We start from the raw sequence: 24,422 nt of genomic DNA, 5'->3' as shown, positions 1-24,422 counted from the left end.
AAAGATAAACATAACAAAGCGTTTATTTAAAATATCTCAAGTCTATAACAGTTTTTTTTACAAACCCATTATTAAAATCAGTGGCGTTCATAGCCCTCTTACCATAAACACTAATACTATTAACACTGACTAACGTCATATCAGCACATCTCACTTTTAAAACCTTAGTCCGTTGATCATATTTAACAAAGCCGGGGCCAAATTCTATTTCAGTGGAATCAACATCAATGCAAATCTTGATTTCTGAGAGCTTTATCGGTATTCCTTGCCAGGTAGACATTAGAGGTGAGTATCCTTTTAAAGCTCTGTATAAATTATAAACTTGGATAGATGTCATCTGGTTCCAACGTACATTTATAAATTCTGGTGTAATTTTTGGGGCTAAAATGGTTATAAATTATGTAGTACGCAGGTACACGAAAAATGTAAATAAAATAATAATATCAGGTGTTGCTATATTCGACTGAAAACGTCCAACCGCATAGAACTCACTAATTAGAGAATTTTAATATAGGAACATACATCTTTACAGAGCGTAGTTACTGAGATACCTATATGGGCTAAAAAAATTTAAACTTAAAATTAGAAACTTAGTAATACATTGAAATCTACTAACTTGAAATTACCTCCTAAATGTGACCTAGTCTACCTAATTTGTCTAAATATAATAGCTTGATGAGTCTCTAGACATCAAAGAAATGACTCTTAAGCACTTCAATGAGCAAATGGCTCTTTCCTTTAATGAAATTGTTGAGACTGGCTGAGTCGAAATTTGATTTTAAACTTAATGGCAACAGTTCCTCGCTCTTATGTATGCCATTGAAACATTTTTTTTATATTTTATAAATTCTGTTATGCGTACGATACTGTTAACAGACCACAATATTCGGCTATTATCGAATTTGGAATACCAAAAGGATTGGTAGTATTAACTAAAATGACAATGAGGAAAGTTGAATGTAAAGTGCGGGTACAAGGGGATCTTTCAGAACCATTTACAAACAACTGAAAACTGCGCCAGGTAGATGCGTTATCATGCACGCTGTTCAACCTAGCGTTAGAAAAAGTTATGAGAGATTCGGGAATAAACTTAAAGGGTACGATATATGCGAGTAGTATATAAATAATGTCATATGTTGATGATATCGTGATCATTGGAAGAAACTAAAGACAGAAAACTAAATATATGCACAACTTGGAGGTGCAAACTATAGAAACAGTGGACGATTTCTGCTACTAAGGGTAACTGCTAGACTGCAAAAACAGCACATCCAAAGAAATAAGAAAAAAAATATGCATGGCTAACCTCTGTTATTTTGGCCTAAGCCCTCAACTAAGAGCGAGAAATATGCCAAGAGCAAGAAAGTGTAAACTTTATAAAAACAATAATATGTCCAGTGCTCGCTTACGGATCAGAAATATGGGCAATGACAACTCGAGATGAAGTGTTACTACAAATCTTTGAAAGAAAAGTATTGAGGACCATATACGGCAGAGTTAACCAACAGGGTCTGTGGAGAAGGGGATATAATTTCGAACTCTATATACTTTTTGGTGATGTAGATATCTTGAAATCATCAAAGTAAACCGCCTAAGAGGGGTGAGCATGGTATGCACATGGATGAAAGTGATCCTGCTAAAATAACTGTACTAAATAGGCTGGTCGAAAGAAGAAGCGGCCGACCTAAACTCAGATATCTGGACGATGTGCAGGACAGACAATTTAAGGGAGATTGGAGTAAGGGGATGGAGAAGAAAAAACTCAACAGGGAAGGATGGAAGAATGTTTTGAGGCCGGCCAGGGCTCACGAAGGGCTGTAAAGCCAACTGATGATGATGATGATGAAATTCTGTTTTATAAAATTATTAAATAATAACCCTAGATAGAGCTGAAATGAATCGTTTTTTACATATCTGCTATTATACAAAAGTCCAAAGAATTTAAATAATTTACAAACTATGATTTCTATTGTTATTTGCTACCATTTAAGTAATAAAAATCCAAACGATTACAAAAAAAAAACAAATTATAAAAGTACAATAGATGTTAAAACGAAAATAAATATTTGCAATATCATTCTAAACGAAAAAACATTCTAATAGTTGAAAAGGTTTAAGTCTGATGATGTTAAAGGACAAAATTGGCACTACAAACCATTCATGTAGTAAGAGTCAGACACTGCTAGATCTGGTGAAAAAGAGAAATGTTTAAGTAATATGAACCCTAAATCACAAATTGCCTGAAGCATGTGATTTGTGTGCATTAGCATTGTCCAGCAAAATTGTCCGGACAACTTTCTGTATCTAAAGTCAAATAGTAATTCCAAGTTATTATTCTGCCCTTACATAGAAAATCAATCATGATTACTTCTTAGCCACCCCAAAAAACTGAAACAAGAACTTTTTCTGCAGATTTTTGAACACAGAGTTTTTTAAGCCTTGGAGAACTAAAGCTTCTCCATTTCATCAATTGCTGCTTTATTTCTGAGTAGCACAACTGTACACAAGTTTCATCCACAGTAACAATATGGCTTAAGAGGTTTGCATATTTTTGAAACCAAGCTAAGATTGAATTGGTGCTTCTACTCTTGTACACTTCTGGACAACATTCAGACATTTTGGGATCCATTTTACAGACACCCTCATGCCCAAATCAACATGATGGACCCATTCATATGAAGTATTTAGTTACTCAGAAATCTGTTTTAATTAGATGGTATGATAAAATCATGTTATGATGGACACAGAAACCAAAGTTCCTGATTGGTCTTCATCTTCAATGTAAAATTTTCCTCTTTTACACTTGTAATAAAATGTTTCACCATCACATACAAAGGACATAGTTTGCCAAGCATATTAAGCATATCTTAATAAATCTGCTTACCCTTTTAACCTCTTCAAATGATGATGACTTAATAGTCCAATTTTCAATTTTCACAATTTTGGCCAACATTTTCTTTTTCAAATTTTATTGCATAATTCTAGAATACTTTTTGATATGAAACTTTACACTAAAACTTCTATATAAGAAGTTATTCTTTATTGCCACATTAATGTAATATTTGCTTTATCTACAAAACAGGTCTAAGCTAATTAGATATAAACTTTTCATTTTGAATTCAAATTTTCAACCCTGTAAATTTCAGCAACTAGGCCCATTATGGGTTCATGGTCTTATAACTATATTCAAGATCATAATCATGATCATCATGCCTGCAGATCAACTATAGAAACACTATTTTGACTTGAGGAGTATCTTATGATATCCTCATAGTACTACCATTCTTGGTATTTCTTTTTAAAATTACAAGTCTATCTAATATAGTGTCTACAATTATTTTTATTCATTTTAATTGAATTAACATACTTACTGTCTCTGGTTATATTATTTACATTTCAAAATATTCTTTACTATTCTGGCAATATATTGTCTAGTCTCTATTGTTTGCTCTGGGTTTTAAGCTACTACTTACTAAAAGTTCTTATTATTCACATTATACATAATATGTTGTTATCCTTCTTGGTGCTTCTCTAATTTTTGTCTTTACATAATAAATTCAGGTTATAAGAAAAATTGACAAACAAAACATCAATATAAATATAACTACTACTAAATAAGTAAAAAGCATTTAAGTAATATATAAAAAATGTGTGAATAAATTATATATAAAACTATCAATTGTAAACAAGGAATGACCCAAGTAGAGCTTATTTTCAACATCTTGGCAACTTACCATATGATATATTATCTTTAGATTGAGGTACAGCATTTCTTATATAATTAGGTAAGTCTTCTAATGTTTTTATTATGGATTTAGCTCCTAATTCTCCTAGACACTGATGTAATTCAGGCATCTCAGTACTGTCTTCTAAAGGAACTTTCTCTTGCAACAAAATTTCCCCTACATCAAAATGGTTTGGCTTAATTCTCATTACTGTAATACCTGATTCTTTGTCTCCATTTGCAATGGCATGTATTATAGGTGCTGCTCCTCTCCATCTAGGTAAAATACTTGCATGGACATTGAGAATGCCACTGAAATATATTTTAATAAAATGAGCATTTAATCAAATTCCTTTTAGAATGTTTTAATTAAATTTACTTACTATGGAAACTTTGCAATAACAGCTTCTGGTATTAAATATCCAAAAGAAACTACCAACCCTACATCATAACTCCTATCCCCAGGAATATGTGGCCAGTCATAGAGAGGAAGATTATATTTTTCTGCATATTTATGAACAACATTGGCATTTTTTTTCAAGCTAGTTAGTACATCTAGTTTATTAATTAATTCAGACTTTGAACTGAAAGTAAAATAGTTATTGAAGAAAGTTTATTTAAAACAAACTTACTGGTATCTATTGAGTAATTTTAGAGTATATAAAGAGAATTGATCTGTTCCAAAAAATAGAACATTCCATGACGGTTTTGACGAGTAGTGACGTATAGAGAAAACATTAATTATTATCCTTTCAGAACTCCATAAAGATTTCATTTCCAAAATCTGTACATTTTTATTCTTGAAATAATATAGGTTAGGGTCATAGAAGACGCAAAATATTTAATTGACATTGACATGGAACAAAAAGTAATTCATTCATTGGCGGATGTTCACAGATTTTAATAAGGTGCTTTGTCTTTATGTGTAATTTTGAAAATTACAAAAGTTACAGTGGTTATTTTTATTCGATTCTATTGCATTTTTATGTAAATGTAAACAACCATTGTTATTAATTTGTTATAAAAAGATTCTGAAACATGGCATATTATTTTATATGAGATTAACCAATTGTCAAAGCAAATGTAAAATGTGATTATCATTATGATCAATTGTCGTTAATCCCATATAATATAATGTCGAATGGGTTGCAGTTATAGTAAATAATAAAAAAATCTAATATTACTTTATTTATTTTTTTATGACAGTGACAGTTTTATATTTGACAGCACCACCGATTGGTGTGTTTTGCCGTTTGCTGACTTGTCAAGCTTGGCAGAAGCAAACATTTTTTAATTATCAATCTTTTCATCTTTACTGGTGTTCTTGTGGAATGACTGGCTTTAATAAATAAAGTATTAATCGTATCTCACAATTTTAATAAAACAGAAATCATGGTAAGTTCTAAAGTTTTATTCATTACTATAAACATTTAAGTATACAGGTTCAAATTGAGGGGCGTATGTAATTGTTCTATGGAAGAATTTAATTGTAAAACTAATAATAATTTATTTGTAAAGTGATGTTATAATTGGCTAAATTACTTACCAGATTATACTGTTTGCAGCTGAAACAAAATATCTAATGTTTACTTGGCTGTCAATATAAAAACTGGTTTATATCTGAAAACAATTAAAGTTTTTGTGTGAAAAAATTATCAACTTTTAATTTATAAGTCATAAGGTCACTTTCTTATATCTCAGGGTGTCTCTTACATTGGTGCATTATAATCATTTTATAAAGAAACTGAAAAGGTGATAATGAAGTTTCAAAAAGTAAGTAGTCATTTAATTTCCACATACTTAATAGTAATTATTTACTGTTTGAGGCTTCAATATACGTAGAGCTTCATAGAGGAGTAACAGATAATTGGAGGATATTTTTTATTTATCTAACATACACATATAATATAGAAATTCTCAATATATTTTCAAAACATATACTTAATAATTTTTTATTTACTAAGAACTGTCTTCTAACACTAATTGGAACTTCTTGAGCTTCTGCTAGAATGGCCTGATTTTGTGATGTTACCATTGCTCCTAGACATATTTTTAGAACTTATATTGAATTCAATAGACAGTTAATGGGTTTTATTGCTTGGAGAACTCTATAGAGTACCACCACAGTCAATAGTAGAGCAGCTATACCTTGTAAAACAGTAAAGAGTTGATCTGTACCCCAATGCTGTTTGGCGAGGAAACAAAAAATATGAATTCCCATTGCATATCTTTGTTTGATGTACTCCAATGTAACTAATCCAAAGGAGTTTTTTTTTATCTATAATATCCTTAAATAGTATCTATATTTACCTAAAAGGCAATTATTGGGCAACTGATATCTGTGTTTAGTGATACACATCACAGCTGTTGTATCTTGTGAAATACTAAAACCCAATTTGTCAATCCAGATGTATAAATTGTTAAAAGTATCTCTCAAGTAAATCATGCATTGCTTATAGGTATCGTAGGTGAAATAAATCCATAAATTGTCTGTTTATTAAATAATTTGTATGTTATCATTATATAAATAAATTGTAAAGTAGGGGAGTTAGTGTTAAGAACTGTGGAGATAGTGGAGAACTATAGGAGAAGTCCAATATAAATTACTCTTGGGCCATTTAAAACATTGTGATGATCACCAAAAAATATTCGTGACTAAATTTAAGATGTTATTAGAAAATTTCTTCTTGATACCTAAAGCAATCATTTTTAAATATAATATTTACAAATTCACCATGTCATAAGCTCCTTTTAAATTAAAGTTGGTATTAAAATTAAAAAGTTATTGAAAAAAGAACAACAAAATCACTGTTTTTGAATACTGTTAATAACTTTTTATTGTTTATTAAAATTTGTTTAAATGTACCTGAACTTGAGGGTCTTATCATATTAAAATTGTGTGCAAAAGATGGGTTGTTTATAACATTTTTAGAAAAATAAACCAATTTCTTAGGCTTAGGCTTAATCCAGGGCTTATTTTCTTCCTTAAGACATGTACTAATAACCTATGGAAAAAAAGTTAAATAAAAATTACATTCATGTACACAAAATGATTTTATAATAAATAGTACTTTTAAGCTTATAAACATTTACAATAACTCAGTAGAATTTAGTTCAAATTAAATGGCTAAAAAATATTTATATTGTTTCTGTTATATATAATATCCGTTATATGTAATAACGGATTAAGCGCCAAAAATTCAAAATCGAGATAATAGTGCCATCTAGCAGATAGGGTGCAAATCTATGTATAAAAATATGTTTTTTTTTTTAAGTACAGAATAAAGCGGTTTTTAAGAACCTGTATTAATCGACATTGGTTATTTTATTAAGAAAAATCTCACATTAAGATTTGTAATATCAAATTAAAAGCCAAGTTGATTTTACAGAATTAAAAACTCTTACAACAAAAATTGGAATATCAAATTAAGCGCCAATATTAGTACATAATCCATTGTCAAAAACAAAAATCCTTATCTTCTAAGTGTATTAACTAATCAAGCACCACAAGTAGTCAGTTAATTCTTTATTACAAAACACAAAATATATGTATTTATTGCCTAGCTTTCAAGAGATCGAATTATGCGACATCATTTGTCAGATAATTCGTTATTTTAAAACAAAGTTCAGGCACTTAATGGATCATTGGGCATTGTGCATCAGTCGTCAACCAACTAGCGATAACAGTATTGTCTTTTTTGCTAGGTTACACGTGCATAATAAAATTAATCAGATTTATTTTATTATTCCATCAAAATGAATAATCTAACCCTAATGAATAAAAGTTCTAGAAGTTACAAACTGATGTGTATAGCTATAGAAAATAGTAAAGTTTCTTTTTCCTTAGAAAAGAATGAAAATTTATTACGAGAGCCGGAGATACGTATTATATAATTACATTTATACAGTGAGTCCATTTAATACATCTTCTTTAAGCGCTGTCTCCTAATTGGAGGTTGAATATCATCATCACTATATTTACTCTATCTACTGCTGCTCTGAAGAGTTCTATAGAACTAGGTACATTTGAACCAGTCCCTTAAATTCTTCAACCAGGACACTCTTATTCTTCCTATGCTCCTTCCTCCTCTTATCTTTTCCTGTGTCTTAGCAGTTCACATCACTGTCCCCTTATTATGTGTCCCAGATATTGTAACTTTCTTATTTTTATTGTGTTTATTATTTCATATTCTTTGCCCATTTCTTGCAATATTAATTTCTTCTGTGTCCATGCTATTCTAAACATCCTCCTGTAACACCACATTTCAAAGGACTGTAGCTTATTTATGTGTTCTTTCTTCAGTGTCCAGCTTTCAAGTCCATATTGCAGTATAGAAAACATGTAGCATCTCAGTGTTCTTACTCTCAGTTCTAATCTAAGGTCTTTGTTGCAGAGAATTGTTTTCATTTTTACAAATGCATTTCTTGCTATTTCTATCCTGGCCCTTATTTCTGATGTTTGGTCAATATTGTCTGAAATCCAAGTCCCTAGGTATTTGTATTTATCAACCCTTTCTATTGGTACATTTTCCAAATGTATTTCTACAAAAGAAATACACCTAATGGAAGAAAATCCTTTTAAAATATATTTCAGCAAAAATCATGGCGGAAATTTGCAAGAAGTAGACATAAGTAAGAGTCAGAAGAAATGTAACCAGAACTACAGAATTTTTATATTCCTCCAAACTGCAAATTTTGTGGCCTAATGAGAAACCTGTCTCTATTCCAAAGTTTAATGACATAATGTCATTAATGGAGCTTATTCCATTGGATGCCAAACAACTCTACGAAAATATCGTAGGGAATGAAGGCATTCAAGATGGTATTGACGGATTTAATGGATCATTAGACTTCGATATTGAAGACCTATTATAGTATGTTCTGTAAACGATATAACTTTTTATATGTATTAAAGCTAAGAATTTAAAAAAACGTTATTTTAACATGTATTTTTTATTTTGAAACATCAGATTAAGCGAAGATATGTCTTTTAATCCGGTATTTCAATCTTAAATCATACATATCTTAAAAAATCATTAAATCACAAATCACAAATTAAGCGACATTTGATCGAATAACTTTTAAAATATAAATTATTTTTAAAAAATTTAAAAATCATGTTAGAGTTTTTTATATTTGCAATACTCTATCAAAATATAAAACTTGTCGGTACTATAATTTAGAAATAGCACGAAAAACAAATTTAAAATCTTTAAACCCATTTTTCTCAAAAATACATTTTGGCACTTAATCCGCTATTACATAACGTAATATGTATGAACTAAGATAGTTCCCTTTTTTTTTAAATTACTGTTACTTTAATTAACAAAATTAAGGGATGAAATTAACCAATCTTTTATAAGAAAAGTCAAGGTTTTTAAGAAAACTTTTAGGAAACAAAATTTTTAAAAATTGTTTAAACAGACGTTTTATAATTTCTCATAATATATTATATATTCGATTTGTGTTCTAAAAATAATTTTTTTTGATACTAAAAAACATTTGTTCAAATTTAAGTATATATTATGTATAAATGTTATTATTTTAACGTTGAACCCCACTTTAAAAAATAAATACCAAAGTTGGTCCAGTATAACCCGAGATATGTCTTTTTTTCAAGTGCTCTATTTTGAAAATCTATTGGATTTTTTGAAGAATGTGTCTGGCACTTGCGTTGGTTACCTTTACCCTAGTCTGAACGCAAAGTACTCCTTGTTTACAAAACTCCTGTTTAAACAATTTTTAATAATTTTGTTTGCTAAAAGTTTTGTTAAAACCTTTTGATAAAAAGATTGGTTAATTTTAGCACTTAATGTTGTTAATTAATGTAACAGTGATTTTTTTAAAAAAGGCTAGCTTGACTCATAAAGGACAAAGAACCTCTTTTTTTAAGTTTTATTTAAAAAGTTTAAAAAGTGCAATTTATTCTTAAATCATTTTGTGTACATAAATGTAATTTTTTCCATGAGTTATTTATATACTTCTTAACAAACAAAATAAGCCCGGAATATTGAGATAAATGCAGTTAAATTATCTGTACAGGCCTTAAAAATTTGCTCATTTTTCAAAAAATCTTATAAACAAATTATATTTCACAAAACCTATTCAACCTATCTGGCCCATCTTTTGCAAACAATTCGAACCCAATAGGACCCAAAAGTTCAGCTACATTTAAACAAATTTTAATAGATAATAAAAAGTTAACAGTATTCAAAAACAGTGATTTTGTTGTTCTTTTTTCAATAACTATTTTGGTTATCAGCCGATTTTAATTTAGCATATTATATCATTTTGTGTATCATTTTTTTTTCTGAAAAAGTTGTCTGTTAGCATCCAATCTCTAAATAGACAAGTTCTTAAATTATGAGCAAAATAATGAATTTGACGTTTTGATTGTTTATTTAATAATATTTCCTCTAAAAAATTTATGAATCCCTAGATGAGAGTCTTTTTGTAATATTTCATACTACACATATATCAACTGTCAAACCCTTCAATACAGTTGTGACGAAAAAAATGCAGTTGTACATCATCATCTTTGGCTCGACAATCCTCTGGATCCTGGCCTGCTCTAAGATTCGTCGCCATTCTGTTCGGTGTCTGGCAACATGTTGCCATCTTCTTATGTCTAGTATTCTTTAATCAGTCTCAACTTCATCTAACCACCTAATTTGTAATTCGTGGTCGGACTCTGCTTCTTCTTCCTATAGGTGTTCTTGTCATTAGCTTTTTAGCAATCATATTGTTAAGCATTCGTATTATGTGTATAGCCCATCTAAGTTGCTGTGTTTTAATGAACGTTACGACATCTGGTTCATTCTTTGTAAGAATGTGGTACAGCTTTGTAAAGTGCTGCATGAAAGATTTCTGTAGATGAGTGATCAAATCATCTCCTCAGGTCTTTCAGCCACGAGTTCTGTCGTCCTCCAACTGATCTTTTGCCCTGAACTTTACCTTCCAATATGATTTGGAGTAATTCATATCTTTCACCTCTCAACACATGACCCAAGTATTGTATTTTTCTCTCTTTAATTATGCTGAGTAATTCTTTTTGTTTACTTATGCACCAAAGTACCTCACCATTGGTAACTTTTTGTATCCATGGAATTTTCAGCATCCGTCTATATATGTATATACATTTCAAAGGCATCTATTCTTTTTTCTGTTTCAGTGTCCATTGTCCAATTTTCACAGCCATACAGCAAAACGGAGAAAATGTAACATCTGATCATTCGAATTCTGAGCTCTAGACTAAGGTCTGATCTTGTAAAAAATTTTTTCATGTTCATGGGTGTTTTTACTTCTTCGATTCTTCATAGGATTTATTTTTTTGGATTACGCATCTGGTTCATTAATGAGTTGGTATAATTCGAAACTATATCTTTTGGGCCACTGCCTTTGATCGTTTATAGCTCCAAATATTTTGCAGGCAGTCAGCTTTCATTCGTCGTGGTAGTTAGACGTGCGTAAGAAAGAAGCTTGTTTTTAAAACCGGTGTTTATAAATTAGCTATATAAATAAATATTTCGTGAACTTTAAAAGTAAATTAATTACACCAAATAAAAAAGCGAAATTCGGAAAGACATTAAAAACTTATGAGTGCAGTTAGCGGAGGCGATGCCTCCGATAACAATGTTTTAGAAACCCAAATGGATACAGAACATGCATCATCTTCAAACGAGGAGCTGTTAGGATTTCAAAATCTGGTTCCGGTTATACAGATAAGTACCACAAAACTTGTTAATAATAAACCCATTATCGATAATGACTTTGCTAATGTACACACTTCAATAACAAATACCATAAACAAAGAAGTAGGAACAAAAAGGGAGGAATTTCTTTACCGACAAAACGACTTGGGACCTCATTACGTGTATTTGGAAAATAATTCACCCGATTTTAAAGGCAGGTTAAACGCTTTAAGGATAGGTGACATTATTATCACAAATTTTAAAGAAATTGATGAAAAAATTGTGAGCATTGACGCAGTAGGGAGAAATAAAATACGTATAAAATTTAAAGATTTTAAATCGGCCAACTATATCATATCTAAAAAAAATGAAGCAATATTTACAAAAAATAATTTAGACATATACATTCCTAAGTTTCTTGTAGTTAGACAGGGCGTAATAAGAGATATTTCCACAGAATTTTCAGTAGAGTATGTTAAAGACAGAATCAAAATGTACGATTTACACTGTAAATTTGAAGTCATTCAAGTCAAAAGATTAAATAGGAGGCAAGTAGATGAAAAAGGTACCCAATATATTCCAACAAAAACATGTGTAGTTAGTTTTAGGTCACAGGTACTACCAAAATATGTAACAATCAACAAGGTACTAAAGGAAGTCGAGCCATATAAACAGAAGGTGCTATTATGCTTTAATTGTCTAAGATTTGGACATACAGGGGGACAATGTAAGAGCAGGGCTAGGTGCGAAAAATGTCAGGAATCACACAACACAAAAGAGTGTAAAACGACCGATATAACTCCAAAATGTTTTAGTTGTTCGGGGAATCATTTTACTACAAATTTGAGCGCGTGTCAGGAATTTCAACGTCAAAAACTTGTAAAAGACGCTATGTCTTCCAGTAATATTAGTTATCAAGACGCCAACAGACAGTTTCCCAGGAACTCCTATGCAAAAGCAACAACCATTAATACGGAACAAACTACAAACATGTCCTGTCTCAAAACTTTCCCTCCATTAAATCCCAATAATTATACACCCACCCAGCTCCCATCAAATTCAATTAACCAAATGTCAACAAATAACATATTTTACAATAATTCAAATAATACAAATTCTAGAACATTTAAAAGACAGAGACCAAATAGTCCAGATCCAACATTAATTTTGCATAATGAAATTATAGCTTCCCCTAGATCTCAATTACCTAAGGGAGGAATATTAGACAGTATTAACTATAAAGGAAATATTAATAATAATTCAGTTGCATCTCCTTCAGACCTGAGCATGATAAATTCAATATTAGAATTAGTTATAGAAATTGTCACAAAAGTTTTAGTAACAAAAAGTATAAATATAAATAAGGAAGAACTCGAAAACTTAGTCAAATTAACTATAAATGGAAACACGTCATCACATTCTCAGACCTCAACCATTCAATAAATATTCTTCAATGGAACTGCCGTTCAGCAGTTTCTAATAAAACTAACCTAGAATATCTACTAGATAGGGGCAACTACTCCGTTGCACTTCTATCGGAAACATGGTTTAAAGCAGGAAAATATTATAATTTTAAAGGCCTCAACAATATTCGCTGTGACCGGGACGACGGGTATGGCGGCTCAGCCATTTTATTAAAATCAGACTTAATATACCAAGAAGTCTCAATTCCAACTACAATAAACTTTGAGCATACTTGTATCTCGGTTAATTTTCCATTTATACAAAAAAAAATTTACTTCGTTTCAGTATACTTTAAACCGAGAACTAGAATATCATTACAACAGTGGATCAACTTTTTGGAACAAATTCCAAAACCATTCATAATTGGGGGCGACTTTAACGCACATAGTTTGGTTTGGAATGATGGATATGACGATATCTATGGCAAGACTCTTTTGGAAGCTATCGAACAATGCAACCTAGTAATTTTGAACGACGGATCACCTACATTAGCAAACAATAAGAAGTCAGCTGTAGACTTGACCCTCTGTACACAGGATCTGACGCACCTAATTACGTGGTCTACTTTAGAAGAACCTTATGGCTCTAACCACTTACCAATACACATACAATTTGGAAGGAATAGCCCGCTTGCGCAAATTAAACAGACAAAACATAACATATGGAGACTCAAGGCTGCTAATTGGGATGTATACACCGCTACACTTGAAGCTACAGAACCAAAATCATCACTAATGGGCATTATCGACAATATTAACAAAGCTGCCAACAAAGCAATTCCCTTACAAAAATCAAACACACAAAATAGAAATCATTGTTCGAAGGACTGGTGGAATGAAACCTGTAACATAGCTGCTAAAGCAAGAAAACAAGCTTACTTAACCTACAAACATGCTCCAAATCTTAATAATCTAACAGAATATAAAAGACTTGATGCAGTAGCTAAAAAAACTTTCAAAGAAACTAAGAAAAAAAGCTGGATTAATTATTGCCAAAATCTAAATCAAAATACACCAATTAAAGAAGTGTGGAACAAAGTAAACCGATATAAAAACCGAAAACAAGTAAATAAACCCCCAATAAACCCCAAAGAAGACTGGATAAATGAATTCCACACAAAAATCTCACCCCCATGGGTTGAAAACAACATTACTCAACAAATAGCTACTGTAAATAGAAACACTTCTTTTCTACAATCACTATTTCAATTATGGGAACTCGAACAATGCATTAAATCAACAAATAATAAATCTCCCGGGGCGGATAACATTTCATACAATATGTTGCATAAAATGCCCTTAGGCCATAAGAAAGCCCTGTTAGAATTGTTCAATTCGATTTGGATAAAAGAGATTCCTTTTCCACCAATGTGGAAAGAATACATCGTAGTACCTATCAAAAAACCTGGAAAACAGAACGGAAATGCAGATTCATATAGACCCATAGCTTTATCATCGTGTATATTTAAAACCATGGAAAGAATGATAAAGAACAGGCTTGAATATTGGCTAGAAAATGAAAAAATATTACCTGACTCACAATATGCTTTTAGAAAGGGAAGATCTTCCTTAGAACCCCTAACGATACTAGTAAATGACATCTATCTAGGATTCACACACAAATACAACACTTTGGCTACATTTTTGGATATCACTTCAGCATATGATAATGTTCAAATAAATATACTAGAAGAGAAACTTATCAATATTGGTCTACCAACCTCCTTTGCCAACTTCATAAAATCAGCTTACTCTAGTCGATCAGTTTCCTTAAAGATAAATAAAGAAGTTTCGGAATCAAGAATATGTAGATCTGGACTACCACAAGGTAGTATCTTGAGCCCAATCCTCTACAGCCTGTACACAATGGACATAGAAAATGTTATATCACGTAAGTCCAAAATTATTCAATACGCCGATGATGTTGTTATTTACACCAGTAACAAATCAGAGGACAAATGTATAGAAAATATCAACACTGAATTTATAGAAATCCAAAAATGCCTAGACAACATGGGACTTTCCATATCCGAGTCCAAAACCAATATATGTATTTTCTCTAGAAATAGAAACAACTATCAAAGACCATTAACAATAGGAAAATATAAACTCCGTATTAGCAACTCTGTAAAATATCTTGGCCTACATCTAGATAGAAAACTATTATGGAAGGACTGTATCCACCAAATCATCAAAAAAACAAGTAATTCTATAAATATTTTAAGAGCGTTTTGTAGGGCAAAGTGGGGAGCAGATCCAAATACGGCTTTACTTTTCTACAAAACAATGGTACGATCAATAATGGATTATGGAAGTCAACTCTATGGAACAGCAGCAGATACACATCTAAATAAAATCGAGATACAACAAAATAAATGCTTAAGAGTTTGCCTGGGATATCTTAAGTCAACACCCATAAATATTATGCAAGCTGAAGCTGTGGAACCTCCTCTTAAACTAAGAAGACAACTATTGAGCAGAAAATTTGTGATAAAAACCATTTCCAAAAAAACTTCTTACCTCAATAGTATACAATCACTAACAGTTCAAGTTTTGACCCATAGATACTGGCATTTCAAGAAAACCCCCCTCATAGTAGAAACTTTCTCAGAAATACTTGACATTACAGATATACTTTATTCCAACCAACTCCCCCCGGTTCTAATTTACTCGCCAGAACAAATTTTTTCACGGGAAATTAGAACCTACTATTTTGAAAGTCAAGAAGTAGTAAGTTTCAATCAATCAAAGTTTAACGAAACAAAAAACAAATACTGGCCAAACTATGATTCTATATTCACTGATGGATCAAAGTCAAAAGAATATACCAGCTGTGCCTTTTACCATGTGGAAGAAAATACTGACAAAAAATTTATTCTACCAAAGGAAGCTTCCATATACACTGCAGAATTAACAGCAATTGTGCAAGCTATGAAATACATACTCGGCTCTAACCACGACAAATTCATAATATGTACGGACAGCAAAAGTGCAGTAGATAAACTTAAAAAAGTAAACATAAATAGATCAGTTAATCATATTGAAGCAAATATTCTGTATTTACATAATGAGATACACATCAAGAATAAAGTCGTCATATATCTATGGGTAAAGGGACACGCAGGTATAACAGGTAATGAAATAGTAGATACCTTAGCAAAAACAGCCCCAACATCAGGAGAAGAACTAAATCTTAAACTACCCCCGTCCGACCTATTCTTAAACCAAAGAAACAAAATAAATGAGATGTGGCAAAACCTACACAACGCTTCAACAACCGGAACAAACTTTTGTAAACACCAGCAAAGAATTCCCAGAAAACCATGGTTTCACAAAATACCAAACAGAAACTTTGTTGCCACAATAAATCGAGTACGTGCTAATCATGCACTAACACCTTATTATAAGCACAAAATGAAAATTACAGACGATCCACTGTGTAGTTGTGGTAAAATGGGTACATTAGTACATGTTTTACTTGAATGTCCAATAAATAATGTAAACATTAATCAACTATACAAAAACTTAATTCACTACAAGATAAACCTTCCAATAGACCTAAATTGTATTATTTTTTCAGGAAATAATGATATCCTTTATGTACTTCATCAACACATCATAAACTGTAAACTAAAACTGTAAAATTACTAACCAATTTTGTATACAATTCTGCGAAAGAAACTAAACGTAAAGCACACAAAGAGGGCTGAAACCTCCGAGGGGATGAACCGGGTTGACGCCCTAGCGCGGAAAAAAAAAATAAAAAAAAAATAAAAAAAAAAATCAAAAAAAAAAAAAATAAAAAAAAAAAATAAAAAAAAAAAAATATATATATATATATATATAAACACCTTACACATTTTATATATTACTAACAAAACAAATGAATACATCATGCTCAGGTCTGATACTATGAAACATTTTACACAAATTAATGATTCAATCTAACATAGTCTGGCTAATTGGTTCTCGCCAAAGCCATAAATTCCACGAAAAAAAAAAAAAAAAAAAATATTTTGCAGAGTATCTTATGCTCGAATATTCCCAGAAGTCTTTCATCCTTCTGCGTTAGTGTCCATGTTTCCGCCCTATATGTGGTGACTGGCCTCAGCAGTGTTTTTTAAATACTGATTATAGTTTTTCTTTGGATATTTCTTGAGTGGAAATATCTTGAGGGCTCATTCTAATTCAGAAAATTTTAAAAAATAATTAAAAGGCTGTCTGAATATTGAAAAAAAAAATGAAATTGATTAATGATGTCATTAACAATTGGACCAGAAACCAACGAAGGAGCTAGTTTATTTAGAATGTGTTGAATTTGTTGTTGAAATACTTTCGTCCAATTGTGGGTTTTTCTTTTGATGATATTCATTGCAAAAAAGCTTACAGTGTGTCATAGCTCTGATAAAGAAGTATTTGTCGTTAGTTTATCTAAAAAGACTTTCCAACTGATTCTTTGTTTAAGCTTGCAAATAAATTTAGTATTACCAAAATATTTTGGTAGTGAAGATACCTAATTGTTAATATTGCCTTGTTTTTAATTGCTTCAAGAGCTTTTCAATTATTTTTAATCATCATAGAACATTTCTCATCCCACCAATATGGTCTTGGTAATAAAGATGCAAAGGGTTTGTTTGTGGGCATAGATTCTGATACTGCAACTGAAATTGCATTAAGCAAATTGTTGATTTTGTGTATTGTGTTTTAATTATTTTTGGAATTAACATGAGTACTAATTTCAGTTTCAAAAGTACTTTGAAAACAGACCAATCAGCACAAGAGTTGTTCTATTTTGTGGCTGAAACTAATTTATCTAACTGTCCTGACCAGTATATATAAGCTAATACAGAGGAAGATATACGGGAGAAGATAGGGTTAGATATGTTGCTGAATGGTTGCCAGTTGGTGCAAGCTGGTTAGTGTTCCATCATTTAGTGTCATGAATTCACAGAAATCCATGGCTTCCACCAATATTCTACTGTTTTTATCCTGAGGAATTGACTTCCACATATGTGGTGTGCATTAGTCACCACAAAAAATAGTTTTTGTCAGATTGCATTCATTGAATGAGTTAGTCCAGTCATATTCTATTACCCTATCTGATGGCCTATATATTGAAACTAAAGAGATTAATTTTAACAAAAAAATCCTACAAGCTTCTATGGCATTGTTTAAATTATAATTGATTTTGGTTTCCTGAGAATCAATTCTGCATCTAATGAAAATCACCTCCATAGCTCTCTTTGCAACATTTATTTACAAAGTTGTATCCTGCAGTTTAAAGTTGTGATTGAAATTAAGCCATGTTTCAGAAAGTATAATTATATTCTATAAGATTTGTACTAATGTGGTGGATACGGCTATCTCTGTTATTATAAACAGATCTTCAGTTCTATTGTAATATAATTTATTTCTAGAATTTTTAAGACCCATTTTCTTGTCATTCACATCTTTCCCAAAATGAAACAATATTTTCTCAGATCTTAATAAATTCAATTTTTTCTTGATTATTTATTATATTTATTATTAATGTAAATACTTGTGACATTAGTTTATCTCATTGTATAAGGAACTAGTGGACTTATTTATCCACCACACTGCGAATAGTTATCTCGGTAGGATGATTATTTTGACAGTAAAGCGGACGAGGCACTCAAAACGTTGCCCGATGGACCACCCGTTTTGATAAAATTTTATCATTTATCACATGTTTTTGTACGTTATATCTATCCATGGTGATTTGGCAAAACAGGGTGAATAAATGATGGCCAATTTGTCAGATGTATCTTCAACAATATGGCTGGTACAAACTGTCAAAAGTTCGGAAGTTCCTGGTGAAAGACGTTCCTGAAGTTTACATTTACATTGAGAAGTATTGTGGCTGTATTATACTGAAGCAATTTGTGCATTGAACAACTGGGTAGGTGTATGGTTCTACTGGAAAGTTTATACATATTTATATATATTAACAGTGGATTGAATTTTATTACCGTGAAAATTATTTATGACTAACTGTCTATTAAGAAATTCTTCTTGTTTGATTTAGAATTTAATATTTTTCTCTTCGTTCATTCTTTTGGCCTTTTTTCTTGGAGTTTTTTGGAAATCTGATTATAATATTGGCAATTTTGTATAATATAAAAAAATACTTTTAACTCGTTTTAAGCCAACAGAATGAATATCGATATCATTTTTAAATTCAGGAAGTTGTTGTAAATAAAAACCAATTATTAAAAGCGGAAGTTAATAAAAGGAAAATACCATTATTATTAAGTCAGTAACATAACGAGGATACGTCATCTATGTTTTTTAAATAACATACATATAAAATCAGAATTTGGTGTTCTTGAGAGTAAACTAAATGTAAGACCAAACACGGGATATTATTGATGTTTTTTTCTCATAATTTACTATGGAATTACTAACAGGACAATCTTACTGTCATCATGACATGTGGTTGTCTTTTTAAAGACAAATCACACGCTATGATTTTTTCTGACGGATATTCTCAAGTTAAAGTTGATTTCATGTAATCGAATAAACAATCTTAAAGTAAAGCCGTCCCAGGAACGCAACTCAGCAATATTGGCAATATCATTTTAAAGTCGTCTACTCAAAAATGTATAATATATTGGTGAATTGTCAATATAATTGAGACACAATAAAATAGCTTCGGAACAATATGAAAAATCTTATCAACGTATTTTAAGTATACTTGATAAGGACCAGAATCAGTTGATTGATATTTACTTTCAAAGTCATACTTCTTTTCTTTAATTGATGTTGAATCCATCGAACTGTTTTCCTTATTTTGATTGCCTTTATCTAAATTGGAAACTAATATAGAGTCAGCATCACTTAACATGGACTATACACTAACTTATCTCCAATAAAAAACTTATAACTGTTGGGGATGGACGCGTAAGTGGTTTTCCATTCTCGTTCACGCCCGCTCACGGTTAATTAATTGCACTCACCCACGCACATGAGTTCATATTTTTATTATTAGCGATAATATGGACCAAGCAGTCCATAGCAAATTCTAAGTGCATCCCTCTGCTCTGCTGTGAATACTTTTGGAACGAATTAGAGACACATGCAAATCATTCCCAACAGTTGTCGAATTCAAATATCGCCATCTAGGTCACGCACAATCAAACGACGAACTTCTTCAATCGTAAGCCTCATACCTTTGATATTTTTTATGTTCTGCTGGAAGATCGACCACAATGCGTATCACTGTTAAAATTCTAGAGCATTTACACTCTTTCTAATTATGTTTACCAAAACAATTTATACATAAATTATTTTCCTTAATGAATTACGATTTTGCGGAATGAGGTATATCTTTAAACTGAAAGCAAGTGTAAATTTTTTGACCCACCTTGTTACAGTAGATGCAAATTAATTGAAATTGTTGATTTGAAGTTAACGCATGCGCTGTCGAATGAGATGAGAAATTTTTTCTGGCAGTTTTAGGATTAGAAATTTCATTTTCCACAATTTTCCAGAATTACTCCAGAATTTTAGGAAATTATTTAAAGTAGGTATTTCATCGTGATTCCTCTCAGATTCATGTGTCCTAATCGATTGAAAATTTAACTTCTTTTTTGGAATGAATATAATCGTTAAATCAAATAAATTTTCGGATGTTAAATTCAAATTCTTTAGTGATTCAATATTCTTTTGAATTGTAGTGATTAATTCTCGTAATGTGTCTGACTTACATTTAGAAATATTATTACAATCAAAAATTGCTTGCAAATAAGAATTTATTATTCCGAATTTGTTTTCGTATTTCTTCTTGTTTTCTATAAGTTGAAGGCTTTCATGTTTTTGAACATCTGGTAATGTCCCATTTTTTACTACGAGCACATCGAATAGTACAATGAACCACTGAAAGTCTTTAATATGATCGGAGAAAGGTGAAAGATTTATATCAGGAAGGCGGACTGCTATTGGAGCACTATGAGAAACCTCACTGGATGCACTAGACTTAAGTTGAGAAGGTACAGCTTTTAATGTAATTGCATAAGCGGTCAAATCGCTTACCAGTTTGAAATATTAATGTCTTTGAATAACTTGTAGCCAAACAGAATAATGAAAGAAAGGGTATAAAATGGAATTGTCTAACAAAGTTTATCCTTTTGCTGTTGTGTAGACAGAATAATCTTGAAGAACTTTCCATAGGCTTTATGCAGGTCAATAATCCAGCTCGAAGGACCATATAGAGAAGGAACGACGTTTCTCCGTCTTCGGTTGAAGAAAAGGACTGCTTTTATATGACATTCACAAAAGAACACACCACTTTTGCCCTAGCTGGCTTTATTCAAAGACTACACTTAAAGCTATTTTAGCTATTATCAGGCACAGTAAGAGTTAATCTACATCAACTCCTAATCACTTGAATTTAAGTTAAGATATTTTAATATACTAGAACTGAAGACCACCGATGTCCTATTTCAAAAACAAACGGAATACCAAAGAGAGCTAAGCACAAGACTAAAATCAGTAGAGATACTGAGACAAATGGATATAAACGGACTAGCCAATAAAATAAAAGTAACTGTAACAACATCGGTTAAGAAAATATGCTCAAACACGAAAACAGCCAAAACATCTAAACTTCAACCTAATACAATTAAATTACTAAAAGAAAGACGAAACAGAACAGATCGAACTTCGGACAGCTTCAAAAGTTTAAACAAAAACGTGAAGAAAGAAATTAGGAACGATCATAGAAACTATACTAACAATCTAATAAAAAATATAATACAAGATAACTGCAATATGAAAGTACTCAAAGCAAAAAACTCAAACGGCACAAGAAAAATCATAGAAATAAAAAATGAGAAAAACGTCACCGTCCGAGACAGAAAGGAAATAAGCGAGGCCATTGAAAAATTCTACACTAAATTATACTCGGCAAATACACAACCACAACAACGACGTACTGAACGAACAATAATTAACACCGGCTCAGAAGAAATACCGGACATAACCGACTATGAAATAAGAATGGCCCTAAATCAACTAAAAACGAATAAATGTCCGGGAGAGGATAAAATTACAGTCGAAATGTTGAAAATCGGTGGAAGAAAATAGAACAGGTATTAAATATTTTATTTAATTATAAAGTAATTGATGAAGGAAAGATTCCTCAAGAATGGTACAACTCAGAAGTCATTTTACTATTCAAGAAAGGAGACAAAGCAAACATCGAGAATTACCGACCAATATCCTTGCTCTCACATCTGTATAAATTACTAACTAAAATCATAACCAAACGCCTAACACATAAGCTCGATTTCTATCAACCTATCGAGCAGGCTGGATTCAGAAGACATTTTAGTACCATAGACCACTTGCACACCGTAAGAACACTGATAGAAAAATACACCGAGTATAATGTTCCAATTCATATGGCGTTCGTCGATTTCCATAAAGCATTCGATTCCATCGAATTATGGGCAGTGCTTGAATCTCTAGAAAATGCACGTATAGATTCAAGATACACTAACATAATTAAAAACATATATGAAAATGCCACCATTCAGATAAAGCTGGACGAAAGCACAAAAACTAATCCCATAAGACTACAACGGGGAGTAAGACAAGGAGACACCATCTCTCCCAAACTATTTACCCTTGCTCTAGAAGACATTTTTAAGAAACTAGAATGGAACAATAAGGGTATCAACGTCGACGGATCATACTTAAACCACTTGCGATTCGCAGATGACATAGTTTTAATAGCCGATAATATCCAAGAACTAAATGATATGTTACAACAATTAAATGCAGTTTCAGGAGGGGTAAGCTTAAAAATGAACTACAGTAAAACAAAAATACTGAGCCGAGACCAGACAAATATAACAATACAAAATCATACCATAGAAAATGTTGAACATTATGTATATCTAGGTCATGTTATCAAACTAGGAAAACCAAATCAAGATGCTGAAATTAAAAGAAGAACACAACTGGCATGGGGCGCTTTCGGCAAATTAGCATATATCTTGAAAAACACCTCCATTCCTATGAACTTAAAGAAAAAGGTGTATAACACATTCATACTATCAGTTTGTACTTACGGCTTGGAGACAGTAGTCCTTACCAAAAAATCTGCTAAAAAATTAGAAACAACGCAAAGAGCAAAGGAACGAATCATGCTTGGAATATCACTAAGAGACAAGATTAGAAACACCGAGATAAGACATAGAACGAAGATTAGGGATATTGTGGAAGAAATTGCAAAAATGAAATGGCGCTGGGCAGGTCACGTAGCCCGATATAATGACAACAGGTGGACACGGAGAATTCTAGAATGGAGACCAAGGACGACAACAAGAAGCATGGGAAGACCTCAAAAAAGATGGGTAGATGACATAAGAACAGTGGCAGGCAAACAGTGGATTAGATTGGCGCAAGATAGAGAAAGATGGAAGCAATTGGGAGAGACCTACATTCAGGAGTGGATGGAAAATGGTTGACAAAGAAGAACTGAAGAAAAAAGGCGATTATTTACTATATCTAATGTTAAAAAATTAACGAGACTCGAAACTTGAATCCCAGAAACTGGTATATTTTTTTAACCTTAGTGCTCGAGTTTGAATGAGTAAGTGTCGAATATTAAGCTGTGGAAACCACGCCTCTGATATATATGAAACATATTATTTTACAAACCGGTCTGTTTTGTGTTGGACTGGACTGGGCCAACGGCAACAGTATTATGATAAAAACATAAAACATTTATTATTTATATTATGTGTTCTTTTCCTTATATAACATCATATTGCAAATCAAAATCCATTTTTTCTAGTCATTACCATTTCTTACAGTATTATTTCATTATTTTGTTTATTTTGCAGTCAGATAGATCTCCAGATGAAGGTAATAATGTGCCTCTCACAGACAGTTCCCTTATTGTGGATATTTCTGATGCGCTCAGCGAAAAAGACAAAGTTAAATTCACTGTCCACACTCGCACTTCAATGAAGAATTTCCAGAAACAAGAGTTTTTAGTAGTCAGACAACATGAAGAGTTCATATGGCTTCACGATCGTTATGAAGAAGAGCCTAAATATGCGGGATATATTGTAAGTTTTTTTCTTTATATTCATTTTTTAAGTTTTGTTCTACATCTACACATATTTTCTCTGGTCTCTAGTCTGGGAGGATTTTTCTTTTGTGATTGTTAGATGTCCTGCCCTTGCTAGATATGTTTGTTTTTATTTTTTATATATTTAGATAGATAGATCTTTATTTAAATAGAAAAACCTAATATACATACAACATAAAGAAAGTAATTGATGGATTCGACCGTTACTTGATGGAAATTCATTTTATGTAACAATAAAACACTGAAAACTTTGTTTTCAAACTTCCACAAAATTTATTTTAAATTGTTATCACTACAGCTGTTTCGGCTGATTGCCTTTCTCACTTGAGAAAGGCAATCAGCCGAAACAGCTGTAGTGATAACAATTTAAAATAAATTTTGTGGAAGTTTGAAAACAAAGTTTTCAGTGTTTTATTGTTACA

The 24,422-nt window shown here is 31.5% G+C and overlaps 2 protein-coding genes across 5 annotated transcripts in view; one reads left to right on the top strand and one right to left on the bottom strand.

Moving 5' to 3' along the window:
- Positions 1 to 4,583, bottom strand: LOC140452691 (methionyl-tRNA formyltransferase, mitochondrial). The gene is made up of 4 exons (XM_072547012.1): positions 4,357 to 4,583; positions 4,108 to 4,308; positions 3,735 to 4,036; positions 1 to 381 (listed from the first exon to the last, which is right to left on the bottom strand). Exons 1-4 carry the CDS (start codon positions 4,497 to 4,499, stop codon positions 23 to 25), a joined length of 1,005 nt encoding a protein of 334 aa, XP_072403113.1. The 5' UTR covers positions 4,500 to 4,583; the 3' UTR covers positions 1 to 22.
- A 363-nt stretch (positions 4,584 to 4,946) lies between these two features.
- Positions 4,947 to 24,422, top strand: part of Snx6 (sorting nexin 6) — a 51,035-nt gene continuing 31,559 nt past the window's right edge. For 2 of the 4 annotated variants that reach the window (XM_072547003.1, XM_072546996.1), the window contains exons 1-2: positions 5,339 to 5,497; positions 23,750 to 23,977. In XM_072547003.1, the coding sequence (XP_072403104.1) occupies positions 5,483 to 5,497; positions 23,750 to 23,977 (243 nt within the window). In that variant the 5' untranslated portion in view covers positions 5,339 to 5,482. Of the gene's footprint in view, positions 5,120 to 5,338; positions 5,498 to 23,749; positions 23,978 to 24,422 lie in introns of those variants that run through there. The other 2 variants (XM_072546999.1, XM_072547006.1) reach the window with 2 other exon arrangements.

The sequence above is a fragment of the Diabrotica undecimpunctata genome, chromosome 1 (assembly GCF_040954645.1).
Source record: "Diabrotica undecimpunctata isolate CICGRU chromosome 1, icDiaUnde3, whole genome shotgun sequence".
NCBI lineage: Eukaryota > Metazoa > Arthropoda > Insecta > Coleoptera > Chrysomelidae > Diabrotica > Diabrotica undecimpunctata.
This window is presented reverse-complemented; position numbering and strand designations above follow the sequence as displayed.